The 21,320-nt window shown below is 34.8% G+C and overlaps 2 protein-coding genes across 3 annotated transcripts; both read right to left on the reverse strand.

Annotated features, from left to right (window-relative positions):
* Positions 1-52: 52 nt before the first annotated feature.
* Positions 53-21,260, reverse strand: LOC121368190 (proline-rich protein 11-like). 2 transcript variants are annotated; one of them, XM_041492821.1, is made up of 9 exons: positions 21,139-21,260; positions 14,328-14,452; positions 12,923-12,991; positions 10,958-11,125; positions 10,084-10,188; positions 7,812-7,924; positions 7,440-7,493; positions 5,849-5,948; positions 53-4,573 (listed from the first exon to the last, which is right to left on the reverse strand). In XM_041492821.1, exons 2-9 carry the CDS (start codon positions 14,427-14,429, stop codon positions 4,334-4,336), a joined length of 951 nt encoding a protein of 316 aa, XP_041348755.1. In that variant the 5' UTR covers positions 14,430-14,452; positions 21,139-21,260; the 3' UTR covers positions 53-4,333. The 2 variants fall into 2 exon arrangements, with proteins under 2 accessions (XP_041348755.1, XP_041348754.1); XM_041492820.1 differs by having other exon boundaries at positions 12,923-13,042.
* On the reverse strand, positions 19,566-21,103 carry LOC121368189 (L-cysteine desulfhydrase-like). Its single transcript, XM_041492819.1, has one exon. The coding sequence runs from the start codon at positions 20,968-20,970 to the stop codon at positions 19,663-19,665; it is 1,308 nt and encodes a 435-aa protein (XP_041348753.1). The 5' UTR covers positions 20,971-21,103; the 3' UTR covers positions 19,566-19,662.
* Positions 21,261-21,320: the final 60 nt, after the last annotated feature.

A 21,320-nucleotide genomic window follows, 5' to 3' on the forward strand; every position in this document is an offset into this window, starting at 1 on the left:
TCAAATATTATTTCATCTATCTAGTACATCCAAAAATAAAAACTAATTGAAATGAAAACAATCTATTTATTGTGGAACCAAAAACTAAAATAATGCAGTTAATTGTAGCAAAAGCACTGAACAATCACCAGTAATAAGACAACAGATAAAATATTAAAAGCTTTAGAGGCCATTCACAAGTATCCACAGTTGTATGTGCCCGTCTTTGACGGGTCGTGTTATCATGATACGGCGTTGTGCGTGCGTCCGTCCGTAAACATTTCGTTTCCGGAGCGTATCTTTGTTCAGGCGCGTGTACAGGACTTGTAGCAGAGCAGGGGCTTGGGCGTGGTAGTGTCTAGAATGTGGTGACCGAAGTTTATTGAGGGATCGAGTCTTGCTCCCCCGAAAATATATTAAGAAAAAAGAAAATTTGCTGAGCAGGGAGACCAATCCCCAGTAGAAAATATCCGGCCACCTATTGCTGCTGACACAATTAAACTCTACACCAGGGCTAGAAATGTTCCAGAGGCATCCCCCAAGCAACCTAAAGTGACAAACCAACTGTGTAGTGGGTGTTGTGCTCAACCATTTTAGACGGTCTTAACTCTTACCGATGCTTGCATTAGGCCACCCAACTCCCCCACTCACCCCGTGCGGTTTATACACGTGGAAATGTTGATAATTGTGAACAGCACTTTAAAATAACAAGTACTAAATCTACTGACACATACATGTAGTCTAAAATTAAACAAATACAATGACTAGGCTAATCTGGCCCTTATGAAATATACATATACATTTTAAGTGCATGCTATCACATGAATTCTGCTATCAGTTATAGAATGCAGTTGGTTTACAAATTATATTAGAAACAGTCCACAAAGGACCACAGATTTAATTACCAAATTGTTTCATGATGGTTGCTGTATATATTTATTTGAAAGTTATATTCAAAATTTAAGGAAACCTGACCTCAAATCTTAGGGACACTTTGAGCATCATGGTGGCAAGGTTTCTACTCTTCAAAGTCTGGTACCCATGATGATCAACTAAAACAAATGGTCTTATATCCTTTCTTAATCATTATTGTCTTTAAGTCAACAGTAACATGTGGTCTAACAATAGATGATAATGCACTACTAGTTAAGTCTGTGGAAACTTGGTATATGGTGGATTGTTAGCTACAAAGTTCAGTAGCAGAGCTATGTGCACAACTGTCATGTTTGAACATAACCACTTTATCGTCCAGACTGTGAAGGTTAATCCTGGCAGCTGCAGCGAAACATCAGAGGAAAAGAGTCTTCTTTGAAAATTCATCCAGAAAAGCTTCCAGGATAAGTTCATAAGAAGCCATAAAGGGTTTACATGCCTCCACTTACATGCAGACGAGTAAATCTAAATCACAGTTGAACTGTTGATGGAAAACCGGCAGTACAGTACTGATTTCTTTATATCTTAAAGTAGCAACAACTGTAGATTAATTAAGACACAGAGAGAATTCCTTCAGTTTATCATGGAAGACCAATGGACATTTATAATTGCTTTAGCAGACGTGATGACACGACTGGTTATCAAAAGCTGTAAAACACATATATACTGCCCAGTCAATGAGAAAGTACATATAAGAGATCCCTTGTTGCTTTGTCGTTAGAAATAGTATATGTACATGTAGCAGCAGCTGGTTTTCTCTCTTTCTGTCCCTAGACTAAGTAACTCTTTATTACCCATGTGGTTAAAACTATCTTGGTACATATCAAAGTGATATGTACCACTAAAACGCCAAGTGAGATATAACACTTCGACGTCATCGACTGGCACATTATGACCATACAGGAATGTCAACCAAAATGTATACGTATATGTATAAAGAACTTCACATACGTTGTTTTTACTTCCTATTTATTGCACAAGTTTATTTTATGCAAGAATATATATCACGACACTGCTGCATATTCTTGCACAAAATGAACATCATGGATAAAAATGGTAAACCACATGAGTGAACAAGAGAAGAATATACTGACAGGAACAGATGCCTTGGACATAATGGAATATTTTAACCATGTTATTATTTATAGAAATGCATTAAGGCTAGATGCCAAACTACATTATAAAAATATATTTAATATATAAAATGCTATTAAGTTTGTAGCCTTTCAAAACAGATGTTATTTATGAAACTAAACACAAAACATTTTGTGCTTGTAATATATAACAAAAAAATATTTAGTTTTTTAGGAAATGATTCATTCTGATACATAATCAAATCATAAATGATTTCAAAATATTCCATACAAAGGTACAAAACAGATTCTGCTAGTAAAAACAACACACATGCATGTACATATACATATTTAAAAAAAAAAAAAAAAAAAAAAAAAAAATATATATATATTCAACACATATATTATGAATGCTTGAGTACATCTTTAATAATTTGGCACCAATAAGTAATATCACTATAATATTAATTAGAAAATTAACTATCACTAAGATAATAATTTGTTTTAAAAAAAAAATCACCATTTTCTGCATGCAATATTAGACAAATAGTAATTTTCACCCTAAGAGATTAATATGCAACTGATAAAAAATAAATAACAAAAATGTCAGATAAAACATTTTAAATGCTGACAAGGTTTGTTTGTTTTTTGTTTTTTTATTTATTTGATACATGCAATTACTTATAAACAATATTTTGTTTACATTAATGTAATTGCTAACCATCATAATACAAAAATAATCTTCATTAGTATATCTTTGATCGTACCATCTTTAACATTTTGACTATGATGGATGCGAGCATGTGGTCCACTGATATCTTCAACAGCCAGTAGTTAATTTAAGATAGCAGCATCTGCATTGTGGGCATGTACCGTATCAAATTAGAATCCCCTCACCAATGATTTGATATAGAAAAAATGTGGTCTATTGTACATTTCAAATGGGACAATTTGTAAATGAACATATTATAATCAGTACAATGAAGAAATATTCCTAATTATAAGAACATAATAAAAATATTGAAAACTGCAAGCATCATAAACCCAGCCCAATTTGGAACTGTATTTTAATATCAGATAGGTGTGTTAAGAGATGGTAAAACGTCAAACAATTTTAATGACATATACTTCCAACACATTCTCATATTTGCAATCTGTATTAATTTCTGTAAACAGCTTGTACAACCACCAACAGTAATAAAATAATTATCAAACCGGGATTATTGCACATAATTATATATTTAAATTATGTAAACAGCACATAATTTAATTTAGTGTACACTTTTATCAACTGAAACACATAGATTGAATATTTCTTTGCTCTAATAATGTGACCTCAGCGCTCTAATAATGCGACACCAGCGCTCTAATAATGCGACACCAGCGCTCTAATAATGCGACACCAGTGCTCTAATAATGCGACACCAGCGCTCTAATAATGCGACACCAGCGCTCTAATAATGCAACCGTAGCGCTCTAATAATGCGACCTCAGCGCTCTAATAATGCGACCCCAGCGCTCTAATAATGCGACCTCAGCGCTCTAATAATGTGACATCAGCGCTATAGTTTAAAACAGTGGCTTTATTTGCCTGCACACTACTAATAAAAATTGGTTGTGTGCAGGCACATAAAACCAACTGAAAAACAATATTCGTGACCAATGTTTGTAGTGTACGTTAGGTGTTATGATATAACACGATAAGCAGTACTTGGAATTTAGTACCTAAAGAGTCGCATAAGAATTTTTCTTCTTGAGAAATTGTTATTTTAAAACAAAATGATGCAAAATGTATAAAGCCACGTACAAGTAATACAGCAGAGTGATTTTTAAAACTAATTTTGTGACTGTTAGAATTCACCAAAGAAACAATTCCTATAATTACAAACAACACAACTCATTACAGATCAAATTACACAACTGTTTCTTTGTCATCCTTCTCATGATCTATTTTCCGAATTGACGTCTCATTTTCCATAATTATGTTGGTGACATGCATCAGTGAAACAGTCTTCATTTTTTAAAAGTAAGCATGAAACATGAGATTCTATCAGTTCTTTTCATTACCACCTATTACTGTACCTGGCAAATTATGATGAAATCTTTGCAAAGAGTAGCCATTGGTACTTCTTTTATGCCATAAATATTAAATATGTCATGGTGTATTAACTATATCTCAGATAATTTACCGTTGATTAAAATGATGATAGTAAAATTATGCTTCCTGGTCGATCTGATTAAAACAACTAGAAAATGCATTGCAGACATGGTAGTGATAATTTTTTTTATTAAGTTAGCCCTATGTGAATTGTAAAAACAGCGACCAGTTAATTAGGTTACACACCGTGTTACAAAGACAACAATGGACTAGTGTCATCACGATCTGGTGTCTTGTCCTGGAGGTTGATGGTCACACTTGGTGGAGTGAACACAGTGCTTGCTGGAGGTGTTGAGGTGATGCTGTCTGTTCGGGCTGGGTTTGGTGGGGTACACGTGCTGGACATCTTGGATGGAACTGGTGATGTCAAGTCAGGACTGGAGAAAGTAGAGCTAGAGTTGGAGTCATCAGATGAATTTGCCCGAACCGACTAGGAAACCAAATAAATTATCAGATTAACTTCAATTCAATTCTCCTCATAATAAATGTTGATTTTAATTAATTTTTTTCGGTTATGAACTTGATATAAAATGGATAAAAGCTTATCAAAGAATCCTGTCACCAAATCAGCAAGACAAAGTAGACCCCCACCCCCAATAACCCGCCCAGCAAAAAACCCCAAAGACAACAACAGATTCTGTTATTAAAAAGAAACATGAAAAAAAACCCCACCCAAATACAATAAAAAATTTAATCAGTCATAAAAGAAAAGAAAATGTTCTGTGATGATATGGGTACAGTAAAAAATACAAAAATTTGTTTTGTGTAACGACACCACTGGAGCACATTAATTAATCATCGGCACATAGTCATCAGAGAAAACCCACTACATTTTTCCGTATGCAGCAAGGGATCTTTTACATGCATCATCCAAGATAGGATAGCACATACCACGACTTTTGATATATCAGTCGTGGTGCACTGGCTAAAACGAGAAATAGCCTAATGGGCCCACCGACGGGGATCAATCCCAAACTGACCGTGCATCAAGACAGCGCTTTACCACTGGGCTATGTCTTGCCAGTAAGTAGAAGATACTGCCAGGTATATAAAATTGGCATACCATAATATTTTAAATTACTAGTATTCAACTGGAATACTGCCAAAAGTTATAATCTCAAACATTACATGGCTTTTCTAATAGGTTTCTAATGACTGCCACTGTAACTAGATAGAGACAGAGATGCCAACCCTAGTTGAAGTGTCATAGGAATCCAGGCCTTCATAAAATAGGAATTTCACCCCCCAAAATAGGAATGTTATCAGTGATGCTCAGTAGCACGTTTTTTAACATTTTAGTAGTCAAGTTCAAGGCTGTACCCAATCGGCAAACACTGGGGCTGTTCGGAAGACCGATTGCTAGACTGGTTTATTCTATATCGCCACGCTATTCGGAATTCATAAGTTTAAAGAACAAGGCAGCAAACCAATCTATGATTGTTGACGGTGAAGAGGAAAAAAATTCCATTTATCTGGTGTTAACAACATTTGTGCCTTTCAAAATACAACCAGACACCAAATATGTGAAATTACAATTTTCTTTCTAAAAATCAGAATTTTTAACAAGACCATCGTAATAGTGTAATCTATGCTTTAAATTCGTAATGATTCCACCAAATTTGTAATGGTTGGCATCTCTGTAGCAAAATGTTTTGCATTTATATTTTGTACTAGCACGTGTTCACAAACTCATTAGCATGCAAACCTTAAACTTCTTCCTAAGAGCTCGGGTCATCACGGGAGTGAGACCAGTCCCGCTCTCTCTTCGTCTTTTTGTATTCACGATTGGTGTACCACCAGGACTTCTACAAAACACAAACAGTTTGCAATGATATTAGCCAATAGGTTTGCCCTTTACTATTATGTTGATGTATATAAAAATAACCATCAGTGTCTGAAGTGACATCTATTGTGATAAGAACTGTCACAGGTCATGGGCTGGATAAAAATGTACATGATTTGTATTGCTGTTGGTTGAAGGGATAAATTTTAGTTCTTAATTTTGTATTTGTTTGTGTTGCAAGTTACTGGTTTATAACACAGAATTGCCATACATGTAGGGGAGCATTTTGCCCATGGCTAAAACCTTTGAAAACTGCCATAGATGATAAATTCTTAAATTCTATGCATTGCTTTGTCTGGTACAACACATTTAGCAATGCATTGATTCGAAGCAAACGTATTTTTCTGATTTTACTACTGTTGAAAAACAAAATGGGTTAGTTTGCTTTGTTTAACAATACCACTAGAGCACACTGATTTATCAATCATCAGCCATTGGTTGTCAAACATTTGGTAATTGTTTACTCGTAATCTTAGACAAAAGGTACCTGCTTCATTTTCCCATTATATGCACTTTCTCAGACAGGAGAGCACATACCACAGCCTTTGATATATGGCGCACTGGTTGGGATAGTGTGAAAAACGACCAATGGCAGATAACTATCAACAACTCTTAGAATAGCCAAGTGCTTGCTACAGGGCACAATATTTATATTTTACAAACTGGACTGAATCTTGAGAACCAATACAGACTATTAATACTGTTATCTTTTTAGTTTGTTTAGTAAAATTAAGAACTGATTAGTAGATTTCATAAAGTTACATAAATATTTCACACAAATGTATATAGCTTTGATGTTTAATGCTTGCACGAATCCTGAGAATCAGACTGGAATATTTGTGCAAACTGTTAGCTATGGCTTTGAAACAAAATATAACTGATCTGTTTGGTCATCGTTTAGTTATTCAGTACAGAAGGAAACAAAACCACTGACTGGGAAATAATAAAGTAGATCTCCTACCAGAAAAATACTGGCCCTGGTTGCCGTGTGGTTAAAACACCAGGGGCCTAATTCACAAAGCTCCCTTAGGCTCTGCTAGACAACAAAGTATCCTCTTAGCAAGTCTTTTTGCATTGCACTGCGATATCGCAAAGTTGCGAGAGTTTCGTGAATTGGGCCCCAGACTTATAAGGCTAGTAGGTATTAGGTTTACCTCCCGTTACCGGCTCACACCCAGAATGACTTTTAAAGGTTCATGGGAGATGTAAGATCACTACACTGACTTCTCTCTCACTAACAACCAACCATTAATCTTTATCTGGGACACAGCACAGTTGACTGAAATGTGTGCCCAGGGCAGCACGTTTCAAACTTTATTACTACATAAAAACGTAAGGCAAAATAAACATCTGTGCAAATCAACTGATTAGAAGTTCCTGAATTAAACTTGGGTATGCAATAAATGCTTGAAAAGTCAAGCACATCTTACATGCAAAATGTTAATTAGCAAACCTTTGACAAGATGTACGCCTCAGTTTTCGTTTTTGTTTCACTTCATCTGTTATCCTGTGATATATACAAAACATATTTTTAATAGGGTGGCAAACTCAAGTACATTGTACCGTTTATAATTTTACTGATGTTACTTCTGAATTAAATTATACTACTCAAAATTAATTAAGGGTTACAGAATTTAACCAAATAAATTTAAGGCTCTTTGAAAAATTGTACTTGCACATCTATTTGATTTTCAAATGAGCTTTTTGGCTATTTAATTTTGAAATATATAGGCCAAATTCAACTATAAATCACATTTGATATTTTAGTGAATGGCAACATTACCCTGTGCACAGCTAGAAGTATCAAATTATCAATTGCACATACATTCTTTCTAAATTTTCTTTGCCTGCTTGTCCAAGGGATGCAGCAGACTGAGTTTTTCTCAGTGTTATACGTCTCAGGTCCTTCAGACGAACAAATGGCGTACCAACATTATTCTGTAACAAGAAATAAACTATAAATTCATAATTCAAACAATAAAATCAACCATGGCCCGTGCTTACAAAACTTTGGGAGTCCAGACTTGATCTCTAATGACGTCACACACACAAGTTGTATGGCATTGTCATGACATTAGTTTCTCAGACTCTATTAGAGGCTCGAGTCTAGACTCTTACAGTTTTATAAGCACCAGGCCAGGTTCAGCTAAGTTATAGAAGCGAGGTTTAGCTCTGGTTATTAGTTATTTTTTCAAGTCATAAATTCAATTTTAAATGCTTAGAAATACATCAGGATACTTGATGCCAATTTCTGGCCAGTAATTGCCAGGCAATGCCCAGTACACTGAGCCCATGAATAATTACAAGAGAATGGTGTAACTGAAACTGAATAGCCAGCAGTCTCCCAATCTCAATATCATTTGCCTCCGGGCCCAGAGTGTTACAAACAATTACCCAGGGTTTGAATTTCACTACGGCATTGACTGCAATCGCCGTAGATGCCATTCTTACTTGCCATTATGCACCTAAAATATTACAATGTCAACTGCAAGAAAAATGCTGTGCTGCCTTACCTGGTTTACCACCGTGCCCTTCGGAATTTTATTTTTTTAAATAACCCAGCATTTTATTATTTAGAAATGAAACAAAATGTAAAATGAAAAATCACATCTAGCGAAGTTGGGCTGCTTGTTGACACACAAAGTGACAGATTAGTTATACCAGGATGTAAAACAAAATGTGCTAAAATGCCCATAAAAATAATGTTATTTAACAGCAGTTTAAGTTGACGACATTTATAAATACATGTATATTCTTTGTGACTTACAAATGAGTGATTTCAAATATCATATCAACCAATATATTTTTTCAACCTGGCAAGATGATTGGGACGAACAAGCTTCATTCTGTCAAGCCAGTCCTGAGAGAATAGCAGTCCTCCTTCAGGCAGTGCAGGAAGGATGAAGTAGTCTTGTGTCATATGCCCGCATATTTTCATATTTATTTTAACCCTAGTTATTTTAACTCTAGTGTCCAAGTACTCAAAATAAATACCAAAAAGTATTATAGTCATTCAACTTACAGGTGTTAATGTACATTGAACACTTCCATGTTGATTTTTACATTGAACACTTCCATGTTGATTTTTTAATTTTCATAAATTTGTATATACTTTTAATAATGTAGCATATCTGCAACATTGGGCATTTATGGAAAATGTAGCATATATATATGCTACATGTTATTAACCTTGTAACATGGTTCATACATTTCCATAACTTTTCCAAGACCACGAAGATAAATTTCCAAAATTCATTTCAATATGATTCACTAATAAAAATACATTTTATAAGCATTTGGCTAACTGCCTGTTTAATGTATTACTTACACACTGATAACTGGAGTGAAAATAACATTGGGTAACCAAAAACCAGTTAAGTTATACCTTTTTTTTAAAAATGAAATATAATCCTGTCAAAATGTTCATTTTTTGCGATCAAATATTGATTTTCAACACTAAGCTTTTTAATATATTGCCAAAAGTACAATTTTCCAAAACTATGAGCAAAAATGTGATTTTTCCAAAACTTTCCATGTCCTGGAAATGACAATTTTTTTTCTTTCAAATACCGATATTGAGCAGTATTTTCGGCTTTAAATGCATGCCTGAGATAGTCTCATCTGCTAATTTCATCTAAGTAAAATGAAATTGCACACACATGTCCTTCATCTCTCTTCTTTTCAGCTATTTTGTGTTTATTAGATATATTGTAAATGCTTTATTAAATGGCGTAAAATATTTTTCAACACCAAAATTTCTATATTTTGAGATTTGTTCGGTATGGTAATGCAGTATTGACATGATACCAATACCGAACAGTATATACGGTATACCGCCCAGCTCTAAAGGGCACAACAGAAATAGCAGAGTGTGGTAAGGGAAGTTTACTACAAACTTGTATAGAGAAAGATCGATTTCCATGTTCCATTCTGTTTCAAGTCTTGCATTTTGATTTTGATTATAATTTTATAACATCTAAAAATATAAACATTGATGTAATTTTGGGAAAATGTATTTAGGGGGCAATTGATCAATATTCAAGGCCTTTTTAATACAGCATTTAAAAAAACATCACTATCTACCGTGTGTTTCTTACATTCAGAGTTTTTAAACTTCGTTCTCCAGGTGTTTTCAGCTTGACACTTTTCAGATCATCTGCAGTGACAACCATCTTGCCATCTTCATCCGGGGTCTTTTGACTCTGTGTAAAATATAAATTGTTGGTAACTACATATCTGAGCCATTCATAAACTCTGCTTTTGGACAGTAGTTTACGAATTAAAATTGATCGATGCACAAATTTCAGAACCAAAATTTCAATTTCTCACTGATTCCATCCCTATGCACTACATGTAGTATTAAGTTGTATAGTTTCCAACAAAAATAACATGTGACTACAGTAAACCGAAGAGACCAATCTTTACTTCACCCAAGGTCACATATCAGAGCATCCCAAACATGGGTATACATGTACCTTAAGACTACAAGACGTCTACATACATGTATGCACATCATTAGTATTGTTACTCTCTTAAACGTACATATAAAATATTGTTGGGAATCGGTTGGATTTTCATCATCAATCTTTGGTAGCAATTGGTTTGCATTAACTGATCAACTTTCGATTACATAATCGGTTAGAATTATATCAGCATAAGAAGGATTTGAATTATAATAAACTCTATGAATTATAATAAACTCTATGAATTAATAATTTTACCTTTAGTAAGCACTTCATATCATTTCTCCTTATGTACACATGAAAACAAACCCCAACATATTTACACCAATTCAACCATCTAAACTGGAGGAACAATTGGAGTTAAAAATTTCCTCACAATCGATGGTGGATATTTGGAGTTGATCATCAGATAATTGGAGCCAAACTGATCAATTTTCGATGATAATCGATCACTGGAAACATCACTGATATAAACTGTTTTATTATTCCCCAGTTATTTTATTCTTACCATGTTCTCAGATTTAGGACTTCTTCGCTTAATCACAAATCTGTGGGAAGTAATGACTGGTGGAGGTGGAGGTGGTGGAGGAGGAGGTGGTGGTGGTGGTGGTGGAGCTTGTAGTGGTGGCTGTTGCAGCTGTTGAAATTTACTGGCAACCTCTTTCTCAAGCACATTCTGTAAGTGATTGTTAAAAAATATACATGAACAGACATAGGAATATCATGCTGATTCAATGAATGTAAAAATAGTATAATTATGTCTTACAAATATAAATCAATAACCATCTTAGTGATCTCTTAATGTGACCTCTTTACCAGAAATTATGACCGACCGTCAGAGGTTTTATATTCTGTATTTCACCAGGTATACTTTAGGATCACCAACTTGTTAAAAACAAAACCCGTAACATCTAGCACCTGAACCGGTCAGACCATGGCACAATAAGATGCACTGACTATGCAATGTTAACAAAATACACACATGTATGTACATATACCACAATCATTTGAGTAGGGTTTAAGCTGTCATTCGCCAATTTATCATGAATCAGGCATCGAAATAAGCATTGTGTCTGGTAACCCATTTACATGTAGCCACAAATTATAGCCTGCTGACCTATACGTTACCACAACTATATAATATGATAGTTAGAATTAATTCCTGTTACTACTACTTTTTATCACCCGTATATGTGTGCCAGATGATTATTTTGGTATACATGCATTTATGAACGTTCTGAAATTGTATCGGTGTGTGCGAACATTGGTACGAGAAATGAAATCCGAAAGTAAATTTATCTAGTGGGCGCTGCTTAAGGTAGCACTAAACCAATTAATTTCCGGCTGGGTCAAAATTTGAGGTCCTGTGATTGGTTTTAAATGTTGGTTGTAAAAAGAATTAGTTTCATCTGGGCTAAAAATGTATGCAATTTTATTTGATGTAGTACCACCATGTCAAGTAGCCTTGTGCTTGGAACATGTATGGGGTACCTGTTAAAAAAAGTACTCAAAATTTTGTGCGAAAATAAGCCATGAAAGGTACCATTTTCTGCTGTTAATACCTTGAGGTAGGGGTTGTAATACTGATATTTATAAGTCATAGTTTGGTTGATATATTGCATATAGTGTTTTTAAACACAAACGTTAACATGGTCGCCTATGGGATTTTAACTGGTATAGTCCAACCTTAAACGCGGATTGCCAAATTTGCTTGCCAATTGCACAAGTGCGCACGAACATCGGTGCATTTTCGTACGAGAAAACGAAATGCGGAAGTAAATTTATCTAGTGGACGCTGCTTAAATGCGGAATGACTATAATTGCTTGCAATTGCACAAATGCGCGTGAACATTGATGCAATTCCTTACTAGAAAATGAAGCGCGGAAGTCCGGAATACATTGCCTTGGTTTACATTCGGAAATGAAACTACCTTTGAAATTTTTGTTGAGAACGAAACACAGTTCTCGACTTTTCGTACATGTGGTAACCTCCCGGTAACCTGAACAACCGTTCTCGACTTATTTCGATGCCTGATGAATGTGATTTAAAGTTGAATAAATTGCAAATGTATGTCATTACCAATTTGCCAAAAAGTTAATTTGAAAACAGTGTTTCGTTTGTGAGTATAGATCTTTAAAAACATATTTATAGCTACATGTACATGTTACTTGAATTTGGCTGCAGATTTTCTAATCAAATTTGCCATATTGCTAATCATTTTTTATATCCAGATTAAACCCTATTTAAGCAATATTAATACATGTACATATAGATAGATACTGGAAAAGATACTTACTTGCTGTTAAATGTTCAGTTCTTACAATTGTTATTGTTACAATCTAGAAATATAATGCTGTTTGACTAGTTTAGCATTATTCACATGTAATACCTGCAATAAATGTACCACAGCACCAGAAATTAACGTAAACATGTTTTACTCAATATATAGTTTGTACATGTATGTCAATTTACCTTTTCTGACCTGACTTTGTTCAATTCTCTTTCAAGCTCTTCCACACGGCGAAGTGTTTCTGCCAGTTCCTGTTGGAAATTATTTGGAGTCATGAACAAATCTTTCACTCTGGCCACACCCTAATTCAAAATACAGAATTGCAATCAAAAAAGAAATTCAGCTATTCATTAATAGAAGGCATGTATCATGCCAAAATTAGTAGTCAAATTTATTTCAGTACATAATCAGAGATGAAAGTGGGATACAAAAACACAACCCCCCCCCCCCCCCCCCCCCCCAAGATTGGCCCTAGGGGTAGGGTTACACAATGGTCTAAAATGGTGGTAACCATCCAGAGCATCAGCTGAAACGATATCATAAGTTTTGGATAGAGAATATGGAATATTTTGGACAAACCGTGGAAAAGCTGGAAACACTGCATGTACAGACGTTTAAAATAGCAGAAAAAATATTCATCTCCGATATAATGTTAGGTACATGTACAGTTGTAATTAACTAAACAGGAAATGACCAATGACAAATTGCTACAAACCGAAGCTTGTAATTTAAATATACTCATACAAAAACTAATTCAAATTAGATATATATATATATATAAATGTACAAAATTTATAAATGAACAAACTTTAACAAATAAAAAAACCCTAAGCATGTCCATTTTCCAAAAACACTGATAGTTTTTCCTGTACTGAAATGGTGCCAAAAACAGAGAGGTCTAACGTGAGTTTCACGACTTCTAACTAAGATCAACAACAGAACATTTCTTCATTATCATTTTGGCTTTGTACACAAAAATACAACATATCCAAAGGTACTTTTTAATGTTATACATGTATGGAACAACTTACTATTCTTTTTTTCATAACTTAAACCTTTTTTTTATTATGAAAAATAAAAACATATGTACTGACTGCGACATGTAAATAATGTTCACTGCTGAATACGGAACTGACAATTATTTTCAGCTATGTAAAGCTATCATGAATATAAGAGCCGTATCCCACAGCTCACATTATACATGAATGTAAGTATGTACGTGTGTGGCTATTTTCGAAATAAAATCCCATTCTGAGTGTTCCAAATTAATAACTTAGCTATAAACTGCATGTACATAATGCTTCCAATTTTAGGATGCTAAAAAACTATCAATGAAAAATTGATAGTGGAAATTGTTTGAAATTACATACATGTACTCATACTAATAGACATCTGTCTTAAAATACTGTAATTAAAAAAATAAAATAAATAAAAAGAAATACCATTTACAAAATATGGATATGAAATGAAATTATGCTAAGACATGTTATACATTGTATGTATTGTACACAAAGCCAAAACGATGAACAGTGCCAAAAAATAATGTCATCAACATTAGTAAACAAACACAATAACAATGTCACTAACCACATGAATTGAGTGATATTTTCTGTGACACCACGCCACAAGATGGTTGAACTTCTCTGTGTAGTTGGCGAGGTCACTGTACACCATCAGATGATCCATCATTAGTCGGCAACACTGTTCAACATCTACAAGTAGATTTTCTTTTACACGTACATTTATTTAAGACAACCTTAGAGTTGCAGACCCTTGTTTTTAAACAATACAGCATATTTTTCACTAGTATTAGAGCCATTTGTGTTGAAATCAGAATTTACTCCATTTCAAACATTAGATGCGTTTCTGGTTATCCTGGTGTTTGTAATACCACGAAAACAGTTTTCGTAATTCTAACACTGCATGCATACATGTACAGGTTTATATCTGGCAGTGAAAGAAAGATGCAGAATGTTTCACTAGTCCACCGGACAAATACATCTAGAAATCTACTTGTCTGCCAATATTTAAATAATTTTCACTTGTCCATTTAAATAAATGGTTTATTTTATTCAAGTATCAGGATGATGTTTGTGATTGCTAAAAATGAAACTGCACTAAAAATGTTTACTTGTCCACTGGACAACCACCAAGGCAGAGTTTGCTTGTCTGAATAGATTTTCACTTGTTGGGACAAACAGACAAGTGCTTATTTTGAACACTGTCTGGGAAGTAATGGTTATGGAGATGAGTGCAGGCTAGTCCACTTTTTAAAAGAGTACATGCACATGTATATCCCTGTTTCAATGATGTCACAGACTCTCGTTTCATTATATTGTAACATGTGTTACAGGTTAGTAGATAAATCAAATTGAGTGTCCATTTTTACGTGTTGAAACTAGGGGTGTCACGATACACCGATCACAGATTTATCCAGGATTTTCGCCAGGTTCCCATGTCTGATGAGACTGGAAAATCTTGACTTTACGTATACATGTATCATACTTGAGATATGTTTTTCAGACCACTGAATGATGCAGTACCCTACAGTTAAATTAATTTATTGGAACAGATTTAATTTAAGTTAAATATGCATGTACATGTATATATATATTATTAGAATTTTTAGCATGGAAATTGAGAATTTTCAGTGCCTACATTGTATGTTTGGACCCACAGAACACCTGGAGAAATCCCTGCCAATGCATTATTGTATCAAGATACTACAGCTGATGATAAGATACACGATACCATTGACCATTTTAATTTTGTATTGATTTGCCAACACCAGTTTGTATAGAGATGTATAGTTATTGACAAGTTATTTGTCACCGAGCAGATTTGCACAAGACCAATACTCTTTTCAACGATTTTTGTTTCATCTTGGCGTACAGCACACTTCAATGTCAGTACAGACCATGTGGTTACATGTCTGGCTGTTAATGGTTAACAAGACAGCAGGCACTGAATTGGAGGATTAAAAAAAAAGTATTAGACAAGAATTGTTATCTAAAATGATGTACATGTTACTGTATGTACGTAATCTAGATAGTTTGGGATTCCATAGCACAGAATCCTGCAAAATTCACAGCCTAGATGGGTGGATGCAATGGCTTTACACAGGGTATAAACTTGGGATTTTTGTTTGACTAGCCAATCGGGCCACTCACAGCAACACTTTGACTCGCCCTTACAACTTTTGAGTGGCCCGCGACCGAATTTTATTTTAAAAAAGAACTTACTTAAATTGCACTTTAAAAACATGTTATCATATCATACAGACAATAATAACCACACAAAAGGAAACGGAACTTGTTTTAGTTTTATTACAAACTGTTGAAATTAAATTATAATTATTATGTTGTCAAAGGACCCACACAATCAAACATCAGGAATGTTTTACCAAGGTTCGGTCTTGGAATGAATATGGTGCTTTAATGGCCGTATGACGAGGAATTAAAAAAATACTAAGCTGACAGCAATCTATACAAACAATAATCACATCCACTAGAGAAATAAACACACAACACAAGTTAAAGGCATAATAACTATTTAATTATAAAATGGATAATAACGATAACAACTATATTTCTATAGTAGACTCGGTATATTCCATAAGAAACGAAAACGTTCCAACACAATGTAACTTGAATACTCTGAAAACCTCAGGCTTGTAAACAAAATCTTTCTGCGAAACATAAGGTATCGGAATGTGACGAGTTGTTTTGACTGTAACTAAATGGAAAGTAAAGATGGACATGGCCGAGGTGTTCCGATTGAACTTACAAATACATTTACGGGGCCGAGGTTTTCCGAATACATAATCAAAACTGGCCGAGGCATTCTGAATGGTTTTAGACTGTTTCGATAGACTGGGGAAGTGGTCACTATTATGTCCTATATGGGTTTGGTTGTGCAGATCGATACTAATAAGAATGAAGGAAGAAGTAAATGTTTTATTTAATGACACACTCAACACATATACTAAAAGGAAACCAGTTGCAAACCAAATAAAAAAATAACTTTCTGATCTCTTACAAACATTAGTTATTTGCATTTTGATACATAATACAATATGTGGAAATTTTCAGTCACCAGGCGGGTGACATGTAATGCGGTTTTGACTTGCCTGACGCTATTTTGACTCGCCATGGCAGGGGACAATATTTCAAAATCTGTGGGAACTGGAAGTCGGTTCACGTGGTTTTTACCTAGGTAACCAACTGTTCAACCTGATTATATTTTAAATACATAGTTTTTAGCTGAAACATAAAGTTAAAACAAATACAAAAGAAAACATTTTACACAAAAAAAATGTCTTTAATGCTTGCTAAAGTTAACAATATTATAAAAGAACTGAATATCAGCCCCAGTACTGAAATAAAATACAGGGGCGTAGCCATACATTTTCTTAGCATTATGCATGCCAAAGGCCCCCCCTCCCCCTGTGAAAAGTTAGAAACTCAGGACGCCTACAGATGCAATCTGAGCCTTTTCGGAGGCATTTTTTTTTTGTACTATTTTTTTCGAGTCAGTTTTAAGAGAATATTATAATTTTATAGAACAATTACAGACAGCCTCGACCTATTCCCGGATTTTGTTTTTGCATTACGCACATGCCTACTGTGCATAATGGGCGCTATGCTTTTGAAATAGATACATAATCATTTGGAGGGATTCTTTTTTTCGTTTTGCAGTGGCTATGTTACTTTCACTTTATCGATGGTACTTCTATACTACAGTGATGTTCTAAATATTTGTTTTTTAAAGCTCATTATGCAATGTTAGTATTTTAAAGTTTTTGTGACACTTTTGGATTCCTGTTTATGTTAAAACTTATGTAAAATTATAGGCAATCCAATATTATGTCTACATATATTCCTTTAGAGATAAAATAGCAGCAGATAATTTAGCCATCCCCAGTGGTCTGAGCACATTTCTTTAAAACTTTTGGATCGACTCTATACTGAACATTTACTTTAGACTGGTTGCAATATAACGTTGTTTACTGGTTTGCTGTGCATCAAGTATCTAAAATTCAGCCTAAAACATTTGTCGAAATACTAGTAGTATGTCTGCGTGAATAAACGTCCTGTAATCGTGAAGTTTGCAAGTTTTAATTTCTGAACGTTTACAGGTCATGATGTAACCAGTTTGCATAAATTTAATTTTGCGTAACCGACTCTGAAATATTGTGCCCTGCATGGGCGATCAGGCGACTGTAAAGTGCACACCCTGAATTTACACCACTGGAATGTGAACCCAGAATCTACAAGTACAAGCCTAAATATTGATGGTCTAACCACTCTGCCAGGGAGACTGATTAATAAATTTTCTCTGTTTTTGTATTGGTACTGTTTTCATAGACCAAACTGATTTGATATGAAGGTGACAAAAAGCTGTATGTGTAAAAATGCCTATATATATATATATATATATATATATATACACACACACACACATACACACACATATATATACACCGTACCTGGAAATTACATAATACATTTATGTACCAACTTTATTCTATTCCGATATATCACACCAGAATCAAACACCAATTTAAAGCCACACGCCCTAGTTCCATCCAGCGAAAATAAATTATAATTTGGTTAATCTACAAACCTGTAACACACTTAGATCACGTTTTTATCAAATGGAGTGAAAAAGCAGATTTTATATCGATAAATACCATGGGAATCCCCATGTCCCAATTGCTTGAAATAATTTTGAAAGTTAGTATGATGTCACCGGTAGATGTCGCTCGAAGCACAATGCCTACGTCACGACAAATTTCACAGAGTGCGCACAGACTTGGGGTGCGTTCCTTTCATCTCTCCTGGACATGTTCCAACTGTTTTGTCCTGGTTGTATCCCCTCTCCAGATATCGTAAGACTTAGCAAAATTATTGGTTTTAACGGTTTGTAACGTTTTGTATTGAGATACTTACTTGTCTGAACTTTATTGTTACTGAAAATGTTAACGAACTGTGAAGAAAAATCTCACAAATGAACAAGCAAACGACAACAAATCGGATGTTGATTGCACGAACCGTGCATGAGAAAACAAACCGAACCAAAATTATAGCGGTCACGTGGTATACCAACGTCTGTGACATTGAAATGGGAATATCCCCTCTAAAAATAGATTAGACCAAGTGTCTGCTCAATGTTTTTTTCTCAGAGGCCCTTGGCATTTTATGAAATACGAAAAATGCATTTTGTGGTATTACAAACACCAGGATTACCAAAAAACACTTCAGGTGAATGGAAATGTATATATTCTAAATAATAAACGGTAAGTAAAGTGCAATTTTATTTGTGAAAAAATGGGTTTAATAGCGAAAAACAACGGCGTAATGGTTAACAACTAGGGCGTGTCCCTTTAAGTCCAACCTAACATGTAATTACCTATAGATACATGTAGTTATAGTTCTAAGTAGGTTTCAGTCTTAGCCATAAATTTAAGCAAAATCAAGGTAAGCTGAAGACCACTTTCCCGAAATGGTGCAAGATGAGTTTCAAGGTGATCAATTTGTCGCTCTCCTAAAACTTTCTAGATGAGTTTGGAGGGGAGGGGAGGGATCAATCACCTTTTCTTGTAAAAACGGGCTCAGCCCATTCAGAAATTTTTGCTTTTGTGAGGCAACATAAAAATAAACACAATATTTAGTTAAGTTTCATTGCCTGTAATTTTGTTATTTTTCTTTTACATTTAGTGAATTAAAAAAATTGTCACATGCATACATGTACACCACCATTTTACAAATTACCAGTGTACGGATATATTTTAATAATATAACTATATGAATTATATACACATGTATGTACATATAGTTCATCTGTATTAAGCACATGTATATGTATATATATATATACACACACACACACACACACACACACACGTACATTATTGTAGTGTTCATGTACACATTTCTGAAACAGCATCAGCTAATTTCTTATATTCACCGAGTGAGTTATACACATGGCAGGATATTCGAACATAGAGTTTGTTCTCAATGCACTTGATTGGAACCTCTATGTTGTAGTTGTGGTATAGCTTGTTCTGTATCTCTTCTGCTTTGCTGTAGTTCACCAAGTCATCATTATCAAACAGGCTTGAAGGAAGCCTCACCAGACTCATTGATCCAAACATATCTTGAGGTGCTGCTAAAGCTGTACCCCACGACTTGGCCAGCATGCCACCAGCTTGTCTGCAGAGGTCATGCATGTAGCCCTGAATGACACCCACACCAAGCATTTGCCAGAAATCCAACACGGTATGCAGTGCCAGGAAAGGGCTGTAATCATGTAGACCTGTCCAAATAAACTCTGAATTATATCCAGATCCAAACCCATGAGAAATAACTACAGGTCTGATCACTGACTGAAAGGTTTTGTCTACATACAGGAATGCAGCCCCTTTTGGACCACAGAACCATTTGTGTGCATTCGAAACGTAAAAATCTGGTTTTAGATTCTTTAGTCTCAAAGAAATGGATCCCAATGCATGAGCTCCATCAACAAGAACAGGTATGTTTTTCTCATGACAAATATCAATGATTTCTTTCAGTGGTAAAATAAATGGAGTGTTGCTTGGAATGTGGTCAAACACAGCCAGTTTGGTCACATTTGGTTCCAGCTCCTCTCTAACAAGCTTTGTTAACTGATCTGGTCCGGAAAGTGGAAATGTTACAGTAGCTTCTTTCACAACAGCACCTGTTTCTGTGCATACTTGTTTCAACAACTTTTTTACTGCACCATATGTAACACTGAGAGTAAATATAACATCTCCACTGCTAAACTTAAGGCTCTTTAAAACAGCATTAATTCCTGTCGTTGCATTGCTGACCAGAACAATATCACAAGGATCACAGTCAACAAAGTTGGCAAGTCGTCTTGTTACGTAAACAAGATGAGGTAGAAGTTCTCGGTCGTAGAATCGCAGTGGTTGTTTTTCTGTATACACTTGCCACTTCTGGGCATCTTCTAAAGCTGGCCGTAGAACTGCTCCAAAAGCTCCGTGGTTGAGAAACGTACATGTATCCTCCAATAAAAAATACCTGTCTTTGAATTCTCTCCCAAACTGAATTGTTTTACTGTGACTGTCAGCTGTAGAATCATATCTTAATTTAAATGGCAGTTCTGGAGGTAGATATCTTTCATTTGCTATACTTATCAGTTCTTGAACATTTGAAGAATGAAAACTTCCAAAATCTCTTTTATGCATATTAAATCTTGTGTTGCTTGTGCAGACTTACTTCAACAAGTTAATGAATTCAAATTACAAAGCGTAAGGTCGTGTGTAAATAAAGGGAGATAACTACATATCGGTACATCGAAGTAATAGTAAACGTCTAAGATAAAATATAAAAAGCAAACATTACATTAAACGCACCAAATTAGTTGCTTTCCTCTTGATATTAATATGATGATTCTCTTCAAGAGTTGTCAAAATGTACGCTCCATTAAACACAGGTATCACACACGATTCGCAGTGACAAAATCGCACCTACTTCCCTACTTCAAAGGAAGCGCCTTTTATTGACCAATCATATTTCTGCTCACATAATCGAACCA

This window comes from Gigantopelta aegis, chromosome 3, assembly GCF_016097555.1.
Source record: "Gigantopelta aegis isolate Gae_Host chromosome 3, Gae_host_genome, whole genome shotgun sequence".
NCBI classification, from domain to species: Eukaryota; Metazoa; Mollusca; class Gastropoda; order Neomphalida; family Peltospiridae; genus Gigantopelta; species Gigantopelta aegis.

What these genes read in the sequence shown, in the direction of transcription:
- LOC121368190 (XM_041492820.1), bottom strand. Translation starts at nt 14,429, where the DNA reads ATGATGGATCATCTGATGGTGTACAGTGACCTCGCCAACTACACAGAG. An exon ending in GAAGTTTAAAAACTCTGAAT is followed by an intron (nt 7,925 to 10,083) that starts GTAAGAAACACA and finishes TTCTTGTTACAG; the next exon opens with AATAATGTTGGTACGCCATT. An exon ending in AAAGAAAATTTAGAAAGAAT is followed by an intron (nt 7,494 to 7,811) that starts GTATGTGCAATT and finishes TATATATCACAG; the next exon opens with GATAACAGATGAAGTGAAAC.
- LOC121368189 (XM_041492819.1), bottom strand. Translation starts at nt 20,970, where the DNA reads ATGCATAAAAGAGATTTTGGAAGTTTTCATTCTTCAAATGTTCAAGAA.